At 32.9% G+C, this 23402-nt stretch overlaps 1 protein-coding gene across 1 annotated transcript; it reads left to right on the forward strand.

Annotated features, from left to right (window-relative positions):
* Positions 1 to 15445: 15445 nt before the first annotated feature.
* On the forward strand, positions 15446 to 16938 carry LOC112497086 (polygalacturonase-like). The gene is made up of 4 exons (XM_052436392.1): positions 15446 to 15898; positions 16013 to 16302; positions 16393 to 16621; positions 16714 to 16938. Exons 1-4 carry the CDS (start codon positions 15446 to 15448, stop codon positions 16936 to 16938), a joined length of 1197 nt encoding a protein of 398 aa, XP_052292352.1.
* The last annotated feature ends 6464 nt before the right edge of the window (positions 16939 to 23402 follow it).

Consider the following 23402-nt stretch of genomic DNA (forward strand, 5'->3'; position numbering starts at 1 on the left):
ACAGAACATGTGAGCTTAGCAAAAATGGAGGAACGGTGCGAGATGAAACGATTTTTTCATTAAAACATCATGCAATGCTTTAAATGGAGATGCACGTTTGAAATTAAAAAAAAATAAAAACAACATAAAGAAGGAGGAGGGTTGATTGTATGGGGATTTGTGCTTATAATTTAGGCTCGCATAGCTTCCTTTGATTGAAGAACATACGTGCAAGCAAACTCACAAATGGTATTGTGCCACTTAGAAAGAGAAGCACATCAATCATAGAACTTCTTTTTTTTTTTTTTTTTTTTTTTTGTGAATCAATTGTGACGGTGGCTTAGTTCGGCCGCGTTTGTTATATCAGGATAGGGACCAAATCCTTTTGTTTATTTCTAATTTTCGACGTATAATGTGTCGCCTTTACCTTTCCCAAGAGACATAATTCTACTTTTGGGTTGATCCGGACCTTTTTCTTTTCTCATTCCTAATTTTTAAGCACTTTAACCCTAGTTCACTTTATGCACAAGTGGAAATTAACCTCTTTGAAATTGTGGGTGAGAGAGATGATAATTTTATTTTTCGAAATTAAAATTTGATTCGACAAAGGTTATTAAGGAGAAATAACAAACTTAAAGAGACCGTAACAAAAAATGACAAAGTGATACAAGCTCTTAAAATAATTAAAATTATTTATTTTATTTATTCAATTTTATGGTATTAGTTAATTTTGATCTAGTCAAAAGTAGTTACTTGAACTAGTCAAAAGTAGTTACACTTATTTTGTGGAACTACATGTAAGTAGTGGAGCATTATGTGAGAACATTCTTAGTGTTACTAATTTTTAGGTTGTAATCTTAAATAAGCTTTATTCTACAAAGTTTGATATTATTCAACAAAAAGCATCATGAGTTTATTATTTTGGCAACATAAAAGTTGTAATTGGGAGTTTATTGGTTTTTCGAATAACCAATACTTATTTGGAGGCTTGGGTTTCCTCGATTTAAACCCATTTTGTTGGTAAATTCGGTGGGTGAAGCAGACACACAGCTAAAGTGAAATTGAGAAATAATTATCACACAGGGACACTAAAATTTACGTGATTCGACTTTTAGCCTACGTCCATGGGCAAAAATAGAAGGAAAATTACAAGTATTGTAATGTTTTATCTCACAACCCAAAACCCAATTACACCCAAATTCTCAAAAACACTAGAACTAGAGCTCAAAGCTCTAACACTCTTAATTTACACCTCTTAGCACTCTCACTTGAATTGGAGAAAATGGGATGAATGGAGAGGACAAATGAAGCCGCTAATTATAGGTCAGGCAATGCCCAAAAATCAACAATGGTGGGCACTAAAATAATATAAATTTCTCTTAAATTTCCACTTTGGTGCTTAAGTCAAAAGTTGCATGCCTCCCACTTACTCAACAAATTTATGCCAAGAGTCAAAAGTTGCATGTTAGCCACATGCAATTGTTTGCCACACGCATGCACATGTTCAACACATTTGTATCTAATTTTTCTATTTCATTTGATTTCTTCTTATAAACATTAGTGTTTGTATCGTTTGGTATAAGAGCTTGGTAATAAAAAAGGAGTAAATCCTTACAGTGGAGCAGAGAATTGAGAGCATTCAGATAATGATGGAGGGTATAATTCTTTGGCAGAAGGAACTTACCAAGAAATTATTGTGCAAAATGGATGAAATATCAAGAACATGGGATGCAAGGTTGAACTCAGGTAGCTCTCATATCAAACATGTGAAAGAAAATTCTACGTCTTTGGTTGAAGTTCAACGTCTCCAACAAAGTGACAATTTGGCAAATGCAACGCATGAGAGGTGTTAAACAATGCAGCAAAGTAGTGGCATCATTGAAGAAAATTCCATAAATCAACATTCAAAAGGTTTGTCTTACAAGTCAAAGGTGCAGAGTGTTTATTTTAAGGACAAAGCCAAATTGCCTAGCCACCATGATGAGAAATTATTCATCGGTAAAGTGCCAAAAATTGAGATGAAGAATATGGTTGGATCAATGGAGGATTTTCAAAAGAGCTTCAAGGCATCATTATATCTAATTATGAATTGGAAACGGAAGAGAAAGCAAATTATTTAAAAAAAATCTACCCTTGAGAACAACGGTATTTTCAAGGGGGAAGGAATGATACAAACTCTTAAAATAATTAAAATTATTTATTTTATTTTATGGTATTAATTAATTTTGAACTAGTCAAAAGTAGTTGCACTTATTTTGTGGAACTACAGGAAAGTAGTGGAGCATTATGTGAGAAAATTACCTATTAATAAACCATAGGTAATTTTCCATTTCTAGGTAATATATATGTTTGTGAATAGAATTTTATTTTAATTAAATGATAAATATTATCTTAATCACTAACAAAAAAAATATTAAACATGCAAATATACATATTAATTTAGATTTATGTGTAATAAATATTGAAATATTATTTAAACTTCACCAACACATATTAACAGTGATCTCTTTTTATTATTTATAATTGGAACAATACAATTTTAATTTCTTGGCGTTATATTTATTAATCTACTAACTTTTTGGTGAGAAAGAAAGACTATTATTAAAAATAATATTCAATTATGTTAGTATTAAACAATAGTTTAAAAATATATATAATTTTAGATAGATTGTAACTTTTTTTTAATCTTTAAATAGATTGTTCTGATAGCCTGTTAATTTTAAATTATTAAAATTAAAATATTTCACTAATTGGCTTCTAATTTTATAAGCCATTGATTAAATCCAACAGTTCATATTTATGCGACTATTAATACTTAACAGCATCATAGCATGACCCTTGTATTGTAATTCTTTTTCTTTTTTCTGAAAGTAACTGAATTATTGTTTGACCCACAATTTTAGAAAATGCCTAATAAGAATATTGAAATTCCTGAATTCTTAATGACCATATCTTCAAAACACAGATAGTGGTTTTGGGTCGGAATAGAGCTGGCAAAATTTGACACAACCCGATTACCCAACACGAAGACGACATAAATAAATGGCTATGGGTCGTCAAATTTAACACGATTATTAAATGGGTCGGGTCTAGGTCGACACAATTTTTTTCCGTGTCGGGTTAGGATTAAAATTCTTGACCCATTTACCCGATCAATGACCCAATTATATTTTCTATTTTAAAATAATTTACAAGTTCTTGTAATCAAAACTCAAATATTAGAGATGATTTTCTCTTTTATTTTTATTCTTTAAAAGGATGAATATAAACATAGTGTTTTATTTATAAAATTTTAAATACATTTAGAGATTCAATAGTGTAAATACGTAAAATATTGGTAGACATATATATTTTATCAAAATGATATATAATATTATTTACATACATATAATTAAAACTTCAATAGTGTAAATATGTAATATTTTGGTAGATATGTATATTTTATAATATCGATAAATTATGTATGTATGTATGTATGTATGTATGACAGTGTGTAAATATTTGATGTAACTTTTGTTTAATATATAGATATTAAGTGGGTTATTGAGTAACCCAATTATTTTTCCGTGTCGAGTTTGGGTCACAATATTTTGACATAATTATGAAATGGGTCGGGCTTGGGTCAAGCTAAATTTAACACGACCGGAAGCTGACACGACACGAACACGACCCAATGACCCATTTTGCCAGCTCTAGGTCGGAAGGCTAAATTCATAAATAAAGTTTCCCTTGTTTCCGAAAATTTCAAAGTTCAGCTCTAGTTACATATGGAAAATGAATCCGGAGCGCAGTTCCATCAACATCAACTATTGATTTTTAAAGAAAAAAAAAGTTGAAAAGCCATGTGAAAAAATGAAAATTTCAATGAAAGTGGATAAAATGCGTTGCGACTATGGGTTACATAGCAAGATACATCAGTGCTGACGATTTTTTGCTTTTACTAAATTGATGGAAATATCATAAAGTTTCAAAGAAAACAAATATGTTTTCTCATTTTATCAAAGATTATTCAGATGGGAAGAAGTTTCCTAGCCGCAATTTTCCTACTTTCGAAATGGATGTTTGAGATGAGTTCAACCCCCTTTCTTTTTTTTTTTTTTTTGGTTACAATTTTTATGCATATTACTGTTTTACTTGTTTCAATTACTCAGATTAAGCAAACAATCAAGCCACATTACTAGGTTATCAAGAAAGCGTAGTAACCAGTTAGGTCCTTCTTCATGCCAAATTCTGCACCGAAAGGACAAAGCTTAGGTCTCAAGTCAAAGACGTGACTTATTTTAGTCATTTGCTTTTTGTTAAACAGAATTTAGGGGAAGTTAATTAATCGATAACATGTTCACCACATGGGGATTTCTTCTACAACTGCTCAACTGAAAAAGGTTTACGACTGTTGACCAAATGATTTTTTTATGCATTACTAGTTATTTAAGGAATTTAGTTTCGCATAGTACCATTAATTGTTAAGAGTTATTAGCTAACCCACCGGTAACTTCTATTGATGGTATCACCACAAAGTTTGTTTTATAATTAGTTAAATAGGTATACGATGAGCTCGAAAGCAATTTGTTTTTTTATTTTTCAGAAAAGATTGTTTTACTAAAAAAAATGTAATATAGAACAAAAGAAGATTAGACAATCGGGGGTGTAATGAACCCTAATTAAAGATAGTTACCATAGAATTAACTAATTAATGAAGTGATAAAGGAGATAAAACTGATCGACTAACAGTCAAAATTATGTTGATATATGCTACCATCCTTATAAAAGAAATGGTATTTAGTACCATATCATACCATTTCTTATATAATTTGTTTTTAAAAATAAAAGTCTATAATGAATTAGAAATCTCACCCATGAAACTCCAATTATCACCCAGTATTATTACTCGTACTCGACTAACCACAGTTGCAAACATTCAAAGTCAGTGGTGTTGTGCCAAGGGAGCCAAACAATTCCCCCCACCCCCCACCTTTTTGTACATTATAATCATAGATCTCACCTTAATGGTACATGTGGAATATAAAATTTAGGTTAGATGAATTACGAATCTCAGCCACACATGTAAATTGATAAATTACTGTGAATGTTAGTATAATTATTTTAATATTATTATAATGTAAAATATATTCTATTATTATTAAAAGAATATGACAAATTAATAATGTTAGAATAATTTTTCTAACATTCAAAATATTTTAAAAATTTTATCTTATTTTATAAATTATATGATTTTAGGTTTAATTTATATTTATCATACATGTTTATTTAAAGTCAATTATTGAGTTGTTGTAATTAAGTATATAATAGTTCAAAAAGAGTCTATGTAACAATTTATGATATTAAGGGGATATGTTTGATCATTTAACAATTTTTAATTTTTTTTAAAGCAACCTTGCTAAAGTGAGAAATCCATTAAATAAAGAAGAAAGAGAAAAATATTTTAGAGGATATAGTGAGCCTTACCTGTTAAAAAGTACCACATCGTTCTAGAATAGGGTAATTTTTAAAAAACTCCCTTGAGGTTTGGGCTTGTTGCAAGTAGATGGCGAGAATTTATTTATTTGTAAAAAACCCCCTACCGTCAGTTAACTTTAACATTGACCGTTAGTTGACTGTGCAAAGACAATATTACCCTTAACAACAATTTGTAAATGGAAATAACTAAAAAAAAATTAAAATTGTTGGCGCGAAAAGCACAAACCCTATTTTTTGACAATTTTATCTTTGTCAATTCCAAAGATTTACAATATCATAGGTAAAAATTATAACTATTTCATTTTCAAGTTTTTAATTTTATCTTTTTTGTAAAAACTTTAAGAAAATATCAATAATTTAAAGAGGATTTTTTAAATTTTTAATTTTATCTTTCTTGTAGGAACTTTAAGAAAATATCAATAATTTAAAGAGAGTAAAATAGCCAGCAATTTTAATTTTTTTTAGTTATTTCCGTCTACAAATTATTGTTAAGGGTAATATTGTCTTTGTATAGTCAACTAACGGTCAATGTTAAAGTTAACTGATGGTAGGGGGTTTTTTACAAATAAACAAATTCTCACCATCTACTTGCAACAAGCCCAAACCTCAGGGGTGGTTTTTAAAAATTACCCGAATAGAATAAGAAAATATACATAAAATATAATAGAAAAAAGTACATTAATGTAAAATTACCATCCTAAATGAAACAAGCCAATTAACAGAATCTATAATTGGAGAAGCCATCAGTCTATAAAGAAAGAAACTTCCGAATGACCATAGGAGGATCTCCCAAATTCGCAAGACAATCAGTAACACTGTAATTCTTCCTAGAAGTGTGATAACATTGGAACAACATGGGAGAATAAATTAAGTTTTGCAGTTGATCAAGGGGCAGGCGAAGACAATGAACAACAACCAAATAGCTACATTCTAACCAAAGCCAAAAACAAATTAATTATATAATCGCTCCCCCCGATAGGTATGTAGAGGCTTATATACCTTGTGGTTTTAGCTCCACGCTTTATCTTTATTGAGTTCGAGCATTTAGATCAACCCCATGCGTGTTATGGGAGTAGAATTTGTCACTATTGTGAGTAGATATTTTCTCCCATGAAGAAATTAAAATTTTAGGTGGATAGCCATAAGCTTTCAGATGGGCACTAACAAAGCAAGTCTTTGACGGACTTCTACTTGTGCGACTTCGAAGAGATTTCTATTTGGCCGTTCAACATAATCAACAATTACAGTAAACCCCTGCCCTTAATGTAAGGTTTTAAAAGAGCAGTGTAATAATTTATAATTACATCAACATCGGGGAAAAACAAGTAATGAGGTAGGGTTTATCTCATTTGGGTGGCCTAAATCCAATTTTCATTCATTTAGGTATTTAAATAATTAAAGAAAGATTGAGGGGCTACGTGAAGTTTTACAATAAAATTCGGTTTGTAGAACGTGGCTTTAGAAGAGTAAGTGGAGGCGGCTGAAAAAAAGAGAAAAAATACAGAAAGAAGAGAGAAGAAAAGGAGCAAGTGGCTGACTATTACAATTTGGGGGTAAGATTTTTAATTTTTGATTAGACGATCAGAAGGCAAAATTAACTCCGTTTTCTCCCAAATTTTAAGGGTAAGTTCCTAGCATCTCCCTCTACAATCTTACTGGTCTTGATTTTTATTTTATTCTCTCGTTGGCTATTATTTGAGATACTCACTTATTAGAGAGACATATATTAAGATGTTACTGTAAGCCAACAATATTGAGATTTTTTGATGTTGTTAGTCTCTAGTATTATCTAGAGAAGAATTTTTACTGTAATTCCATTAATATAGTGGAAGACTATCAGACTACGGTCCCGTGATTTTTCCCACTTTGGGTTTCCACGTAAAAATTTGTGTCTCTTGTGATTGATTTATTGCTTTGGATTTTGTTGGTTTATTTTTTTGCCTATTTATTTGTGATACACATCCTATTTTAATCACATAAAGAGGGAAATAGTTTTATTTTCACTTAATTTACAACTGTTTGTGTGAGTCCCTTTCCTAATAAAGTGTCTCGGAGTTTCAGGTTTTGTATTTTTATTACTTGTGTGGTTTAGATGGAGAAGTCCTTGGCGTGCAAGATTAAATTAAAGTCATAGAATTATAGTATTTGAAAGTCTTGGATTGAAGATTTGTTGTACATGAAAGGCTTACATGAACCCATTAAAGGCAAAGAAGCTAGACGCACCGATTTAGATTATAAGAAATGGGCTCAATTAAACCAGAAAGGTCATGAGTACTATTAGATCATGGATTGATTAGAGTGTGTACCATCATGTCGTGAAGGAATCCAGGGTTGATGTTCTTTGGAGAAAATTAGAGATGATTTATGAGCAGCCGATAGCATAGAACAAAGCCAAATTGATGAAAATGTTTGTTAATTTGAAACACAAGAAACGGGGTAGTATAACTGAACACACTAGCGAGTTTTAGGGCTTGGTTGATCAGTTGATTACGATGAAAATTATGAAAACTATATGAGCTAATGAGTTACAAGGATTGTTGTTACTTAGTTCTTTACCTGACAGTTGGAAGATATTAGTGGTGTTAGTGAATAAATCAAAGCTGAATAGGAAATTAACCTTGGATATAGTTACAGATAGGCTGCGGAATGAAGAATCTAAAATAAATTTAAAAAAAGTGTTGAATGTTGTGCAAATTTTATTGAACTCACAACTGCACAAATCTATTGTAGAATAGATCAACGGTAATGAGTGTCGATCCCACAAAGAGGTGGATTTTAATTGCGTGCAAAGTTAATTTTCTATGTGGGTGGTTGGATTTGCATTGAAAGTGATTTAGACTGTCCTAAAATTTAAATTAGAAAGGCGAGAACAACTTACGATGAAAACTATTAAAATGAAGTGCTTGTGTAACATATGTGAATTAAAAAATGAATAAATAAAAAGAAGCCATTAAGAAGTTAGTAAAAGCAAAATAATAAGCTGGAAACAGGGGAACATATGCACGTGTGACAAAGTCAGAGAGAAGCTGTCAATCCGACCCAAAAACCCGACCCAACCGGCGAACGTGACCCGGCCGTATCTCCCATTTTCAGCCACCGTCATTTCCCTGCCATTCTCGCCGCTGAAATGCAGCCAGAACGCCAGCGATCGAAGCTTGAAAACCCGCAAATGTTTCGCTTTCTTCCGCCGGAATTTTCGTCGGTTTTGGGTGACACCACTAGTTGGATTTTGTTCCTCACGACTCCCTCTTCCATTTCTGACCATCCATAGGCACCCGGAGTCACTGTTTTTTTGTCAGCCAATTGTTGGAATTCACGGCTGTCGAGCTAGATTCCGGCGTCGTTGCCACGCGTTGGAGCTCACTGCCGGTACCATTGAACTTAGCGTGATTGGAACTTTCAGACTTGAGCTTCTCAGCCAGTGTTGACTAAATTCCGATGATCGTTGACAGGCAAGGGCATTTCGGTAATTTCACACTATGAGGGCAATTTTGTAATTTATGAGCTTGTGGATATTTTAGTAATTCCTAGAATTGAAGATTGTGTGTAATTATGATTCTGAGGGTAATTCAGTGATTTATAATTTCAGAATATTTTAATGATTTACGGACTCGAGGGCATTTTAGTAATTTTACCGACACAGGAGTTGTGAATTATGGATAGATGTTCGTTTCGAGTTTATTGCATAAATTAAGTCATAATTTCGATTTACAGAAAATAATTATGTCGTTTCCTTGATTTAGGAGGATCCGCGAGCGAGAACCGATTCGTGGACGTGGACGATAACCGAGCGTGAACACCGTCACTGTGAGTGGAATATATAAAACTTATGTTCATAGTTGATTATAATAGTAAAGCATGTTTGCGAAATAAGTATTTTAAATGTTATGATTTAATGATTTCCTCAAAATGGATTTTATTCACGCATTGGTGTTTTATTAAAATGTTTGGTTAATGATTTTGCGTATCGACTTTGAATAAGCATGATAGTATTTTAAAGATAAGAAAAGTGGATTCAAATGTAGTATGATTTAAAGTATGGTTAAAAGATATGCGAATGTGAGTATAGTGATTGTTTTTGAAATCATTAGGCAGTACCCTTCCCACCAGATATAGTGATATAAATGAGATGAGATGAGAGGTTTTTGGGGCCCGTCTGAATACACATAGAGGCTTTGGGTCGTGTGTTTGGGCGCTTTTGCCTTTTGGGGGAATATGCATGCGGTATGATGATTACAGAGATACAAATATGAGATACAGACAAATATTGAGCTACAGATGATACAGATGAGATACAGGCCTTTGCGGCCCGTCTGAGTACACACAGAGGTTTTGGGTCGTGTGCTTGGGTGCTTTTGTCCTTTGGGGACTAGATTATGGATGCACATATATGATGAGATATGAGATGGTATTTCCCTGTCTATCCGTGTAGCTCCGGGGCGTGACGGTGCCCAGATAGTACGTCATTGCCTGTCCGTTGAGGTCTGGATATGACGAGATTATTTCCCTGGGTACTTGTTTGTGATGATTTTCAGATTTGTGTATTTTATATGATATTGTGATATGATTTCCATAGTTATTTAGTACGATATTATATATGCTTTTCATGGTTAGTAATCTGATTTAAATGTTAAATGATTTATTATTGGTTTCTCGCATATGGTTTGATGAAATCGTGTTTGGAAATGATATGATTATTTCTTTTAAAGTAAGAATTAGTTTTCAAAAACTACTATCCACTCACTGAGTTTTAAACTCACCCCATTTTTATTATTTTCCCCCCCCCCCCCCACCAGGAGGTTGCAGGTACACCAGACCGACCCAGCGACTGTAAATATATATTGAGTCTTGGCCACATGATGGTGTTAGAAGATATAAATGTTTTTATTATGACATCTTGGTTATCTCGTTCTTTTGGGATTGTATAATTTTGTTATATTATTCTTTTGGGATTAAGAATTAACTGAGATATTAATATTAGTTATAATATTATCTTTTGATACTCTGGAGATATCTTGAGTGAAACTCATCATTTTGGTTGATGATGTTGATCACTGGAGTTTGTTGTATATTGAATTATATTGGGAGTGCTTGTTTTACATATTTTCATATTGGGAGTGTTATATATATATATATATATATATATAGAAGCCTCTGCCGAATTTTCGGCAGAATCCTTACTAATTAGATTATTATCAAGTCCGTTTTGATGAGACTAGATTGACTTGCCCGGGGGGATTCGGGGCGGGTCATTTTAGCTTGGGTTTATGGATCTGCACTCAACATGCATCATTGGCTTAATATTCTTTATTAGTGCCAAATAAATCATGAGGGAGGGTTTCCACTCTTCATGAACCTCACTCCAACAAATATGGTGCTAAGTGCTTATCGTGCCAAATAGTAATAACCTTGCATTGGGAAGACAGTTATACCAGTGTAATATTTAGACAATATTATTATTATTTGTTGATAAAAAGTCAAATCATCCACAAAAATTAAAGGGGAAGAGAAAGTAAATTTGCCAAATTAAGCCCATGGAACATGTTGAGACTTCATCTTCAACCCAAGCTTGAAAGAAAATTAGCTACTCATAATTGACCTAGGGGTAAAATAGAAATTTATTAAAATATGTAGAAAATACAAGACAGAGAAGGAATTATAGAAAATGAGCTCAAAAATGGATTCAGGGGTGTCAAATTAGGGGGGGAGCCCCCTATTTATAGATACAATAAGTAAATCACAGTCATTGGATTAAAACAATTTAGACGCTCAGGATTGTGACATGTGACAAGTTCTGATTGGATAGAACACATCATCAGGGCTATCATTCCGTGTATATGCATGTATCATACGCACATTTTTTGGTCCACTAACATACTGCCACATCATCAGTCAATGCCACATTAACATTTTAGTCCAATAGGATCGTGAAACATTATTGGTCAAGCCACGTCATCAGTCAACACCACTCAATGCCACATCATTCGTCCTATCGAATGTTGCCACGTCATCAATCAATGCCACATCATCGGTCAACGTCAACAATCAATGCCACATCATCATACTGTATATGTGAATAGTATTGTGAACAGTACAATGAATAGTACCGTATATGTGAACAATGTCGTTTATCCTTTTATACTCTTCCTAAGGTTTTTCGACTGTCCTGAGTTCAAAATTGCTGTCCATTTTGCTATCTGATCTCTCGTTCACTGTGAAATGACTATGATGCCCCCTAAAATACATAAAATACTTAATTATAATAAAACACACATAATTAAATCACAAGGGACTTAAATACATAAAAGTAGAGATGTTAGAGAGACATATATTAGGCTATTACTGCAGCCAAGAATATTGAGATTGTTGATGTTGTTAGCCTTCAATATTATTTAGAGAAAAACTTGTATTGTAATCTCATTAATATAGTGGAAGATTGTATCAGACTATGGCCCCGTACTCTTTCTTGCTTTGGGTTTTCCACGTAAAAATTTGTGTCTTTTGTAGTTGATTTATTATTTTAGATTCAGTTGATTGATTTTTTTTTGCCTATTATTTATGGTACACATCCTATTTTAATAACACAAAGTGGAAAAGAGTTTTATTTCCGCTTAATTCGCAATTGCTTGTGTGAGTCCTTTTCCCAACAAATTCTTTAAGAATTAAACTACTCAGTTCAGTTTCTGATTGATGTAGGACGGTTTAGTAGGATAACCAGGGTACTTTTCAGAGTCATAACTTGGGCTACAATTGTTCATTTTTTTTTTCATATAATATATCATTTCGAAACTTGTGACAAGATGCCGTCGAACCAATAATTTTGTTTCTTTCCCAATCTTTTTTCAATTTTAAAATATTTTCCTATTTTTTCTATTACTTTCAAGATTTTTATCTCTTTTCAAATATCATATTTAAGTGCTTTTTGTTTTGGTTTCCTTAAGATTACGAGAATTTTATTATAAAATAATATTTCAAATTTGTCTATTTCGATAAATTAGCGATATTCAAGATTATTATAAAAGGGGCCAAAAAATTTGATTTTGTTCGTTCAAACTTTTCCTAATAAAATTTCGTTATTCAAAAATCTAGTTTCTCTTATCTTTCAATCTTTATATTTCTACATCGTCAGAGGCCTATTAACTAAAGACTTTCCTTTAGAGGTAACTCCATTATTTTATGGTAAACTATAAGCCTCACAATATACTTATGATTTCTCGAATTCCAGTGTGTGTGCTGGTCAGTACTCGATCAATCACTTGCTATCCGTAGCAAACAAAAATTGCATTAAACAGGGGAGCCCCAAGAACTTGGCAATTCACCCATGCATGTAGCCCTCGGTACACTAATAAAAGCATGAATAATTGATGTCGTTGTCTTTGTGATGAGTGTACATTGTGACATTAACTCGTGTTAACAGTACTTCTAAGCACGTCTGTGTCCATTGCCCATTAATTGGGCTCATTATATATTAATATTAATTCCTTTATATCCTTGTAAGAACTCATATATATCGAAATGAGCGACATGGCAGCAGTATCATGATTAAATCCTGAAGATCAATCCGCATTATTTGTTTTCTTTTTTTCATTGGGAAATCTTCGTAGAGGAGCGGAAATCGGTCTAAAGGATAGTATTTTGTGCACGCCTTGACAAATTTTGTAGTTGTTGGTGGATGAACAGTGTTGTAAATAGTATCTGATAAACAATGTCTGTGAACAGTGACATAAACAGTATCAATAGCTGCTACTTATGGAGTTCTTTTCTATGTTGAAATTGATGTTTCGGCAGGTTTTGAAATTCAAAGAAGCAATATCAATTCGTATTTCCAACACCAAAAACTTGGTAATGCACCATGCATGTAGCCCTCGGTACATCAATTAAAGCACGAATAATTGCAGCATTCGTCTGTGCGATGAGTGTACATTGATGACATTAACTCGTGCTAAAAGTACTTCTAAATACGTCTGTGGCCAGTGCCCATGAATTGGCTCATTGTATATTAATATTGATCCCTTTATATCCTTATGAGAACCAAGAAACATCATTTATTAAAATGAGCGATGTGGCAACATAGCTAACCCAACAAAATATGATATAATTATTTCCTCAATTTTCTGTTAAATAGTAAAAACAACGAACAATTATTGAAATTGAAATCAATTGAGGTAATTACTATGTTATTGTGCTATTCAAAATAAAAATGTCCTACATACCTTTTTACCATGAAGATTTTAGAATACGTCTCTTGCTGTCGTAAAACAATGTCTAAAACATATATTATTGCAACAATTAAACTTTCTATTTTATCATTACACGACCATTTTCAGAATAAATAAAAATTGATTTCTATCATTAAACTCACTTGGCTTGCTGTGCTGTGACTGATTAACTTGTAAGCTAACTCGCAAATGATATTTTGCCACATGGAAGCACCCCCCAACCCCATCTCATTCTTACCATATCTCAAGCAAGTAGGTCTATATTACGTAATGGTATGGGGTCGGGGGTGGGGGTGGCCCGGGTGGGGAAACTCTTTTGTTAAAAGTTTATTCATTTTTTATACTAATCCATTACAAGCAACAATTATGACGGCTATGTAATTGATTAATTAATATGGAATGCTTTTAGCAGAAAGGAGTGAAAAGCAATTAAGTAATGAACATCTAGAGACTGGAGGGCCTTTTTCTTCTTCTTCATCCTTTTTTTTTTCCTTTTTCTCCCTCTTTTGAAATTGTTGTTATAATTAAAAAGAACCGCCGATTACTTCTCCATTTTTTGCTCCACATATGAAGTCCTAGCCTCCGAGTCATGTTGCAGTTTCTAAAATTTTAAAGAAGTGTTTGTTGTAACTTTTCGCAGAGTGTCACAATTCTTTTTCTATTTATTAAGTATCTTAATTGAATTTGTTACACACATATTATTCTTGCTAAAAAGACCAAAATAACAATACAATAAAATTGCATCCATCGCGCCATGCCCATTGCCCTGAAAGAGTCAGTAGTACAGACAAAACCCATAAAACTAGCGAAACTTGATAGCGTAATTAATAATTTTAACATCATATAACAGGGAACTTAGAGGATATGCTTATGCAGATTCAAATAACGAAAAAGTTTCAAAAAATTAGAAAATTAACAATAATAACATGACGGTAATATAACAATGCCACGTATGTTTGTGAGAATTTATACTGGTGGTCTTACTCAGTTAATAAGATATTGAACGAACTCATATATAACTCTTTTAATAATTACAGCTTTTTAATGATTAGTTGTGTTTGTGCTACATTCTTTGATATAGCAATTTGAAATTTAGCTCCGTTAACTATGTGTGCTATATTCTGGCTAGCTGTTGCCACAAACTGTTAATTTCTAGTAATTTTTTGGCATGATGGACAAAAACAAAATTATGCAAAGGCTGCAATTTGAAGCGACGATAACAAATAGTTCACAAATGAATAGATTGATCCACATGAATTGAGGAAACAAAATGTCAAAACGAAGAATAGGTTGCCATTTCAAGCAATAAGGGGAAATAGTTCAGAAATGTGTTCCACGGGAATTGCCTGATCTTGTGCTTAAAGCAAACATAAGGGCATAATTTTATATAGCAACCGACAAGCTGAAATTAGATAAATACTTTTTCCGTTTTTCTGTTAATTTATTAGAACTGCCTTTGAAATCTCCCATTATCATGCAAAGTTACAAACCATGTATGTGCACTTGTCCTTTGTTTGCATCTGTAGCCTTCTGTCATCAAATATATATTATCCAAGTCTCAAGTAAGGGCATTTAAGTAAATAAAGTTTGTATTAGTTAAAGCAAAAATAATCTCTCCCAAAATTCGGCGCTTGCAGCTTGCTTTCACTCAATTCAAATCCTATAAATTCCCCCATTAAATCGTTTCAAATTCCATCAAACAAACATTCAATCCTCAAACTATTTATCTATTCCTCTCATTCCTATCTTCAAATTAAGTTTTCAAGAAAATGGCAAAATCAATGTCTTTGCATATTCTTTTAGTACTAATATTCTTGATTCTCTTCTTTAGTTCATCTTTAGCAATTCCAGTGGTCACTTACAATGTGATCAGTTTGGGAGCCAAATCTGATGGCCGGAGTGACTCAACGAAAGCCTTTCTAGCTGCATGGGCTAAAGCTTGTGGCTCAACTGCGGCCTCAACCATTTACGTGCCACCTGGGAGGTACTTGCTGCACAATGTTGTGTTTCAAGGCCAATGCAGGAACAATGACATTACCATACGTATTGATGGGACTCTAGTGGCTCCATCCGATTATCGTGTCATTGGAGATGCGGGAAACTGGATTTTATTTGAGCATGTTAATGGCGTTTATATTTATGGTGGCATCCTTGATGGCCAAGGTGCTGGCTTGTGGGCTTGTAAACGATCAGGCAATAATAATTGCCCTAGCGGTGCCACGGTAAGTTGGAAGATCGTTACTTTTAATTATAGTCATAAATTAAGTGGTTTTGGTTTTGGTTATTCTCCTCAGATTAAAATAATTAATAACGTTCCTTCTTGTGTAAATGAGCAGACACTGGGCTTTAGCAACTCAAACAACATTCTGATTAACGGACTAACATCCCAAAATAGCCAGATGTTTCATGTTGTCATCAATGGATGTCACAATGTGAAAGTACAAGGGGTGAGAGTCTCGGCCTCGGGAAACAGCCCTAACACCGATGGCATTCATGTTCAATTATCAAGTGATGTCACAATTTTGAACGCTAGAATTGGGACTGGAGATGACTGTGTATCAGTTGGCCCTGGCACCACCAATTTATGGATTGAAAACGTTGCTTGTGGCCCTGGCCATGGCATCAGGTAGAAAATAAAGAACATGCATGATGATTTATTTATAGCATTTTTTTTTATGTCATAATATTTAGTGCTACTATTGTGAATTCGTTGCAGCATTGGTAGCTTAGGCAAAGAGCTGCATGAGGCTGGAGTGCAAAATGTGACAGTAAAAACTGTGACATTTACAGGAACTGAAAATGGATTGAGGATTAAGTCCTGGGGAAGACCAAGCACTGGATTTGCTCGGAACATTCTTTTCCAACATGCTCTTATGAAGAATGTCGATAATCCCATCGTAATTGATCAAAATTACTGCCCGGACAACAAGAATTGCCCTGGAAAGGTATTTTATTTATCACAAGTTTGTATGTGAGAATGTTAGACGTTTATGTGAATAAAATTCAAATTAATAATTATATTTTTTATATTCAACAGTCATCAGGGGTTAAAATCAGTGATGTAACATACCAAGATATTCATGGAGCGTCTGCAACGAAAATTGCTGTAAAGTTTGATTGTAGTCCAATGTATCCATGCTTTGGCATAAACTTGGAGGATGTGAAGCTCATTTACAAGAATCAACCAGCTGAAGCATCGTGTAGGAATGCTGATGGATCGGCCTCTGGTTTTGTTCAGCCAAATAGTTGCTTGAAATTGTGAAAAATAAAATTAATTCTTGCGTTAAATTGCCTATTTTAATTTTTCATTTCCTTTATAGTGAGCTTAGGAATGTTCCATGGGCCTGTCTGAGAAAACCCATTGGGCTTCTTGGAGGATGCTTATACTAATTGCCGTATAAGACAAAATCAAAACTTCACTCCTTTGTACTCAAAGAAATGCAGTCATATGTTTTGGGTAACTAATGTTTGATCCGAAATTCTGCCTATTGAAAGTATTAAAATTATCATTTCCTATTAAAATCAAATTTGAAATCCGGAGACGGCCTTTCACCCACCCACTCTGTTTGGGCGATAGCCCATTGCCCGGATTGAGAGATGGCTATCGCCCAACCATCGCTCAAAAAAAAATAAAAAATTAATGAATTCGATTTAATGGAGTTTATGGTAAAAATTAGTTTTCATCTTATTGTCTAGTCTAATATATAATTTTACTTTTGTATGTTAATTTTTTTTAATCGTAAAGTTAAATGATTAAATAATAAGTAACGTCGTGGTGAATATGAAAAGTATTAAAGATCAAAAGAAATTCTCCTTTCCAATCAATATCCTTTTTCTTTTATCTTAGTAATATATCATTCATTCATCATATACATGGGTATGATCGAATAAGAAATTAATATGAAACAACTGTCCAAAATGATAGGTAGCATATAATTTAAACTGCAAGATATTTGAGAAGTGTAGTAAATGTTGATGCGAGATTCCGGTTCTCCTCGTTCTACGATCAGGATCTCTGCTCGATCAACTTCGTCACGACCAGGAGGTCTCCTCGCCAGGCTTCTTCTCCAGAGGTCCCTGCGTACACAGATAAGTCAGAGTACGCCGGTTGTTTTCCCGGCGCAAACCCTCCGACGCTCAAGTCAGATATGAAGGTTCGGGAAAAGCTTGCCACAGGTCTTATGGCGTTTCTTGTGGTTTTCTCCTCTTTTCTCAAGAATGCCAACCCTTTTACCTTCGTTGGCTACCTTTTTATAGGCTTCCTCTGAATCTTAGTCTTCCGCTCTTTTCGAGACGGTATGGGACTCCAACTGCTGCGTTATGGGCAAAACATGGGATCTAGCGTGTTACGCCACGGTTCAGGGGAAAGCGTGGCTGCCACGGCTCTGTGAGATATAATTAAACTTAATAATTATATTTTCTATATTCAACAGCCATCAGGAGTTAAAATCAGTGATATGACATACCAAGATATTCATGGATCATCAGCAACAGAAGTTGTTGTAAAGTTTGATTGTAGTCCAATGTATCCATGTTTTGTCAATAATCAAAGGTGGTTGAAGGATTTGGTGGGAAACGATATTGGCAAATGAAGGATTTCACACAAATTGTATATTTATTTCATGAATACTAAAAATTTAGAGAGATATGACAAGGAAGAATATGGCGAGATGTTTTACTTATTTTTGTTTTTAATTTAATTAAGTTAAAAATAGTAAAGTAGTCATTTTGTTTAGATCCTTATAAGTACTCTAGCAAAGTTAATATTTTGGTGGACGGTTGATATAAATTGAAAACAATGAGTGTAAAATTGAACAAATTTAAACTTTTTTGGTATTTTCGAAAACAAATTATTGTTTGGATGAATGATTGATAATTTTCCAAAAAAGAATAAATGTGTTATGTGTCCTAAAATAAGTTTATATGACTATTTCTTAAAATTTGAGGAAGTGTATGCTAAATCTTTTAATTTCGCCAGACCACGCAATGTCACATGTTCTTTTCCCTAATAAACAAAATATTTATTTAAAAAAATCAATTAAACATAGACACATACTATATGAGACACAAACCTAAGACCTAGGTCTTGGTAAGGTTGCCTACTAACCAGAGGAGCTAGACCTTAGTATGTAATAATGAAAACATGTTAATTGAATCTGTTACACACACACACACACATGGGCGGACCCAATTAAGGCCCAGGAGGGCCTTCAGCCCCTCCTGGACCATTAAGTTTTCTTTTAAATGTACCCCAAACTCTTTCTGAAAAAGTTAGATAAAAAACTTTGGACACATTTGTTATATATTAAATGACTTGTAGTTCAATGATAAGAGTGTTATTTAATGGTTTCAAAACCTTGGTTCAAATCCCATTAGCCACATTATTTTTTTTAAAAATATTTTGTGGAAACTACTTTGGAAAATGATATTTTCACGCATTTAAAATACTACTTCAAAAAATGATATTTTCATGCATTTAAAAATAATAATTTATTACTATTATTATTTAGAATTTAAAAAAGTAATAAAATTTGAGTTTATAAGAATTAATATATATTCAAGTGAACATTAAAAAAAATCTAAGTTAAATTAATTTTTTTTTGAACTAAGCCCCTCGTCATTTTAGTTTCTAGGTCTGCCACTGCACACACACACACACATTCTTGGTAAAAATGCAACAAAATAACAACACAATAAAATTATACCCATCATGTAATCCAGGGTTGGCTTTAAGGGATTCAGGGCCTTAGGCGAATTTCTTTTTAGGTATTTGTACATTGAACAACATCAACTTTTGAAGGATATATAAAATAACTTAAAATCTAAATTCTTTTGGATTACACAAGCCCTATACCAATATAAAAATTAAAAATAAATTAAATTGGTAAAAGAAAAGAATAATAATAATTTAAAAAAAAAAAGAAGAATAGCACATAGAAGTTGTCTAGTTGAGATGAATATGATGATTAGTTTATAGCAATATATTTCTTAGAGAATAATTTTCTTTGTAGAGAAGAGATAAAGAAATATTTTAGCTAAGATTATTGTTGATTCAATGTCTATTAGTTTTGAGGTTTTTAATAGGGTTTAAAGGAATACTAAAAGTCAAATCTAATGCTGGTAATTTTAATAGAGTATTCTTTTCGAAAAGTGAAAGTATTTATTTTTTTCCTTGGAAACATTAATAAAATAAATAATTAATTGTAAAACTATTAATCCTACCACATGTGAAGATTATCAAATATACAATTTTTATTGAGAAAACAAATCTTATTTTTGGATAATTATAAATGGGAGTAATAATAGGAACAGATCTAAAAGTTAGGCTTTCTTATATACATAACTTAAATAAAATCTTTGAAATCTTAGAAGAATAATTATTTATTAGCGTATTAATTAAACAAATGTCAAATATTGGGCCTCTCTAAAATTTGGGGCCTTAGGAGACCACCTAGTTGGCTTAGTGCTAAAGCCGTCTCCAATGCATGCCCTAAAAGAGTCAAGAGTACAAACAAAACCAATAAAACCAACAAAACTTGATAGTGAAATTAATTATTTTCCACAATTTATGATAGGAAACTTAGAGCAGATGTTCACATAGATTTAAATTCAATCATAAAAAACTGATATGAGTTATAAACAGTGAAAAGGTTTTTTTTTTAAAAAAAAAATCGAAATTCGAAATTAATAACACGGAGTAAGATAACAATGTCACATATGTTTGTGAGAATTTATAACAATGTCACATATGTTTGTGAGAATTTATAACAATGTCACATATGTTTGTGAGAATTTATAATTTATGTGCTGCATACATGCCTCTTCTGATAAACACAAATTCTTGATGATTAGCTGTGTCTATGCCATGTCTATTCTTTTAAATATAAGAATCAGTTATGAATGTACATGTTCATTTGCATATTTATATAAATGATTTATAACGAAAGAAAAAAGCATGCAACAAAGAAACGAGAAATCAAGGCATTGCCAGAATTATGGTATCGAAATATTGTGAAATTTTATGGCCTCTGTTTGTTGGGGAAAAATTAGGTTTTTAAAATTTTTATAAAACCTTTTGAAGATCGCTCTCATATAATATATAAGAATTCGTATTCTAGAAATCGTACCTTGAAAATCCGAGTTGGCTTTTTCCGCTGAAGTGATTTAGGCTCCTAGATCACGATCTGCCACCACCACTCCTGTTAGATCACGATTCGTGACCACCACGCTTGTTAGATCACGAACTGTCACCAATGATCTTCCAGGTTATGACTCAGGTTCGATCTGCACTTGACGTGTGGGCGCCTTTATCACTACCAAAGCAACTAGCACGAGAAAATTTTTCTCTCAACAATGGAGAGAAAAATCTTTTTCTCTGATCTGTATAAAGTGGCTTCACTTTTTTCTTTTGGGAAAAATAAGTCTTTTATATCACCCTTTAGTGAAAACCCTAGGCTTCAAAAAATGCCCTAAATAAAACTCACGTTTATTTGCTTTTTCAATAGGGGACCCACCTTGTAAAATAACATAAGGCCCCTTATACAAAAGCTAATTAAATGGAGCCTCCCACTAAATGATATATTTAGGCTTTTGACCCAAATAGCTAGTTATCTTACTTATTAGTCCAGTAGTGGTGCAGTCAATTAAATAAGCTAACCCGGGAATCATTTGGGAACATACAATAGTGGCTACAATAATTAGGCCTGTAATTAAACTAGCCCAATTATTTAATTCCAAATCTACTCCACTAAAAGATTGGAACTGACTTCCATAATTGTATGCTCGAATAATAATTCGTCCCAAGCCATATTAATTTCTTTACTGCACAATCCTTTGTACCACATCGTTAATTAAATTGATATCTCAACTGTCCAATCAATTTAATAACATCTTTTTCCTTGATCCTTACTGGTTTTCTCTAATGATCATTTTCAACATACTAAATATGTTGACACACTCTGGCCAGAGAATTTTATGATCAAGTGCCGAAAACCCATCAAGAGATGTGTTGTACAAATTCTATATTGTTAATCCATAACTCTAATACTCATAATTGCTCCCACCAAGATACCGGGTAATCTTGACCACAAGGATGTGTCGTGCCCATTGGTAACTCAAATGGAATAACAATTACAATCATGAAATCATAATTAACTCAAGATTAAGATTACAGTAAAATCAACGCCTATGAGATTTAATAAGTCTGACAGTTATTACAAAGTTAATTAAATCTCATATGTGATCTTGTTCAATGTAGTCGTACTACATCAATAAATTCATACATGATTAAGACAAATCATTCAATGAATTTATTACAGTCTATACCTAAATAAAGTGCCCAACTTTATTTATCAACTGCGAACTAAATTTATTTAATCATAAGATAACTTGTATTTATGTCTTCTGTGAATCCACATGGTGATCACAAAAATACATATAATATGATTAAATGGACTTTAATACAAATATTAATGCAATTAAGATATTTGAATAAAATACCTCATTTATTTTATTAATCAGAAAAATTATTTATTTCAATTAAATAAACACATATGCTTTTCAAGAGCATATTTTCCCAACAATCTCCCACTAGCTCTCAAAGCATATCTGGCATATTGCACATGCTCTAGGGCTCTAAGTGCAGGTTATAAAGGTTTCCCATTAATGGCCATTGTAATAAGATCTGCCATTTAGCATCTAATGCCATTTGGGGTACTGTCATATAACATTTCTACACTATTCCCTTATAAGATGATACTTCCTTTCAATATGTTTTGTTTCTTGTGGTTCCTTGGTTCCTTAGATTGAGCTACCGCACCACCATTATCACAAAATAGTTTAAGGGGTGCAGTTACAACAGGTACCACCTCAAGATTTTGTAGGAACTTGCGGAGCCTATATAGCTTCTTTTGTAGCTTCAGATGTAGCCACATATTCAGCTTCAGTTGTGGAGTCTGTGATACAAGATTGTTTCACACTCATCCAACTAATAGCTCCACTTCCTAATGTAAACACATAGCCGGAAGTTGATTTTCTAAAATCCTTGTCTGACAAAAAATCAGAATTAGTATAACCCACTGGAATGAGTTCATCACCAGAATACACAAGCATGTAATTTTTAGTTCTTTTCAGATACTTTATAATATGCATGACTGCAGCCCAGTATTGAGGTCCAGGATTAAATTGATATCTGCTAACCATCCCTACCGCAAAACAGATGTCTGGCCTAGTGCAAAGCATGGTATACATGAGACTTCCCACAGCTTCTGCATAGGGAACTCGTCTCATTCTCTCTATCTCTTTAGATGTTTTAGGTGATCGATCCTTAGAGAATGTAATTCCATATCTGAATGGTAATAAACCAGTCTTGGAATTTTCAATGCTAAATCTAGCCAATATCTTATCGACATAGACCGCTTGAGACAAGGCTAAAGTTTTATTCTTCCGGTCTCATAGTAACTTGATACCAAGAATATAACTTGTCTCTCCTAGGTCTTTCATATCAAATTGTTTTGCTAACCAAATCTTTATTGTAGTCAATACTCCTATATCATTTCCAATCAGGAGAATATTGTCTACACAAAGAACTAGGAAGGCTACAAAATTTCCCTGAATTTTATTGTACACACATGGTTCATCAATGTTCTGAATGAATCCAAACGATTTAATCGCTTGATCAAATTTGATGTTCCATGACCGGGATGCTTGCTTCAATCCATTAATGGA

The sequence above is a fragment of the Citrus sinensis genome, chromosome 3, assembly GCF_022201045.2.
Source record: "Citrus sinensis cultivar Valencia sweet orange chromosome 3, DVS_A1.0, whole genome shotgun sequence".
In the NCBI taxonomy this organism is placed as follows: domain Eukaryota; kingdom Viridiplantae; phylum Streptophyta; class Magnoliopsida; order Sapindales; family Rutaceae; genus Citrus; species Citrus sinensis.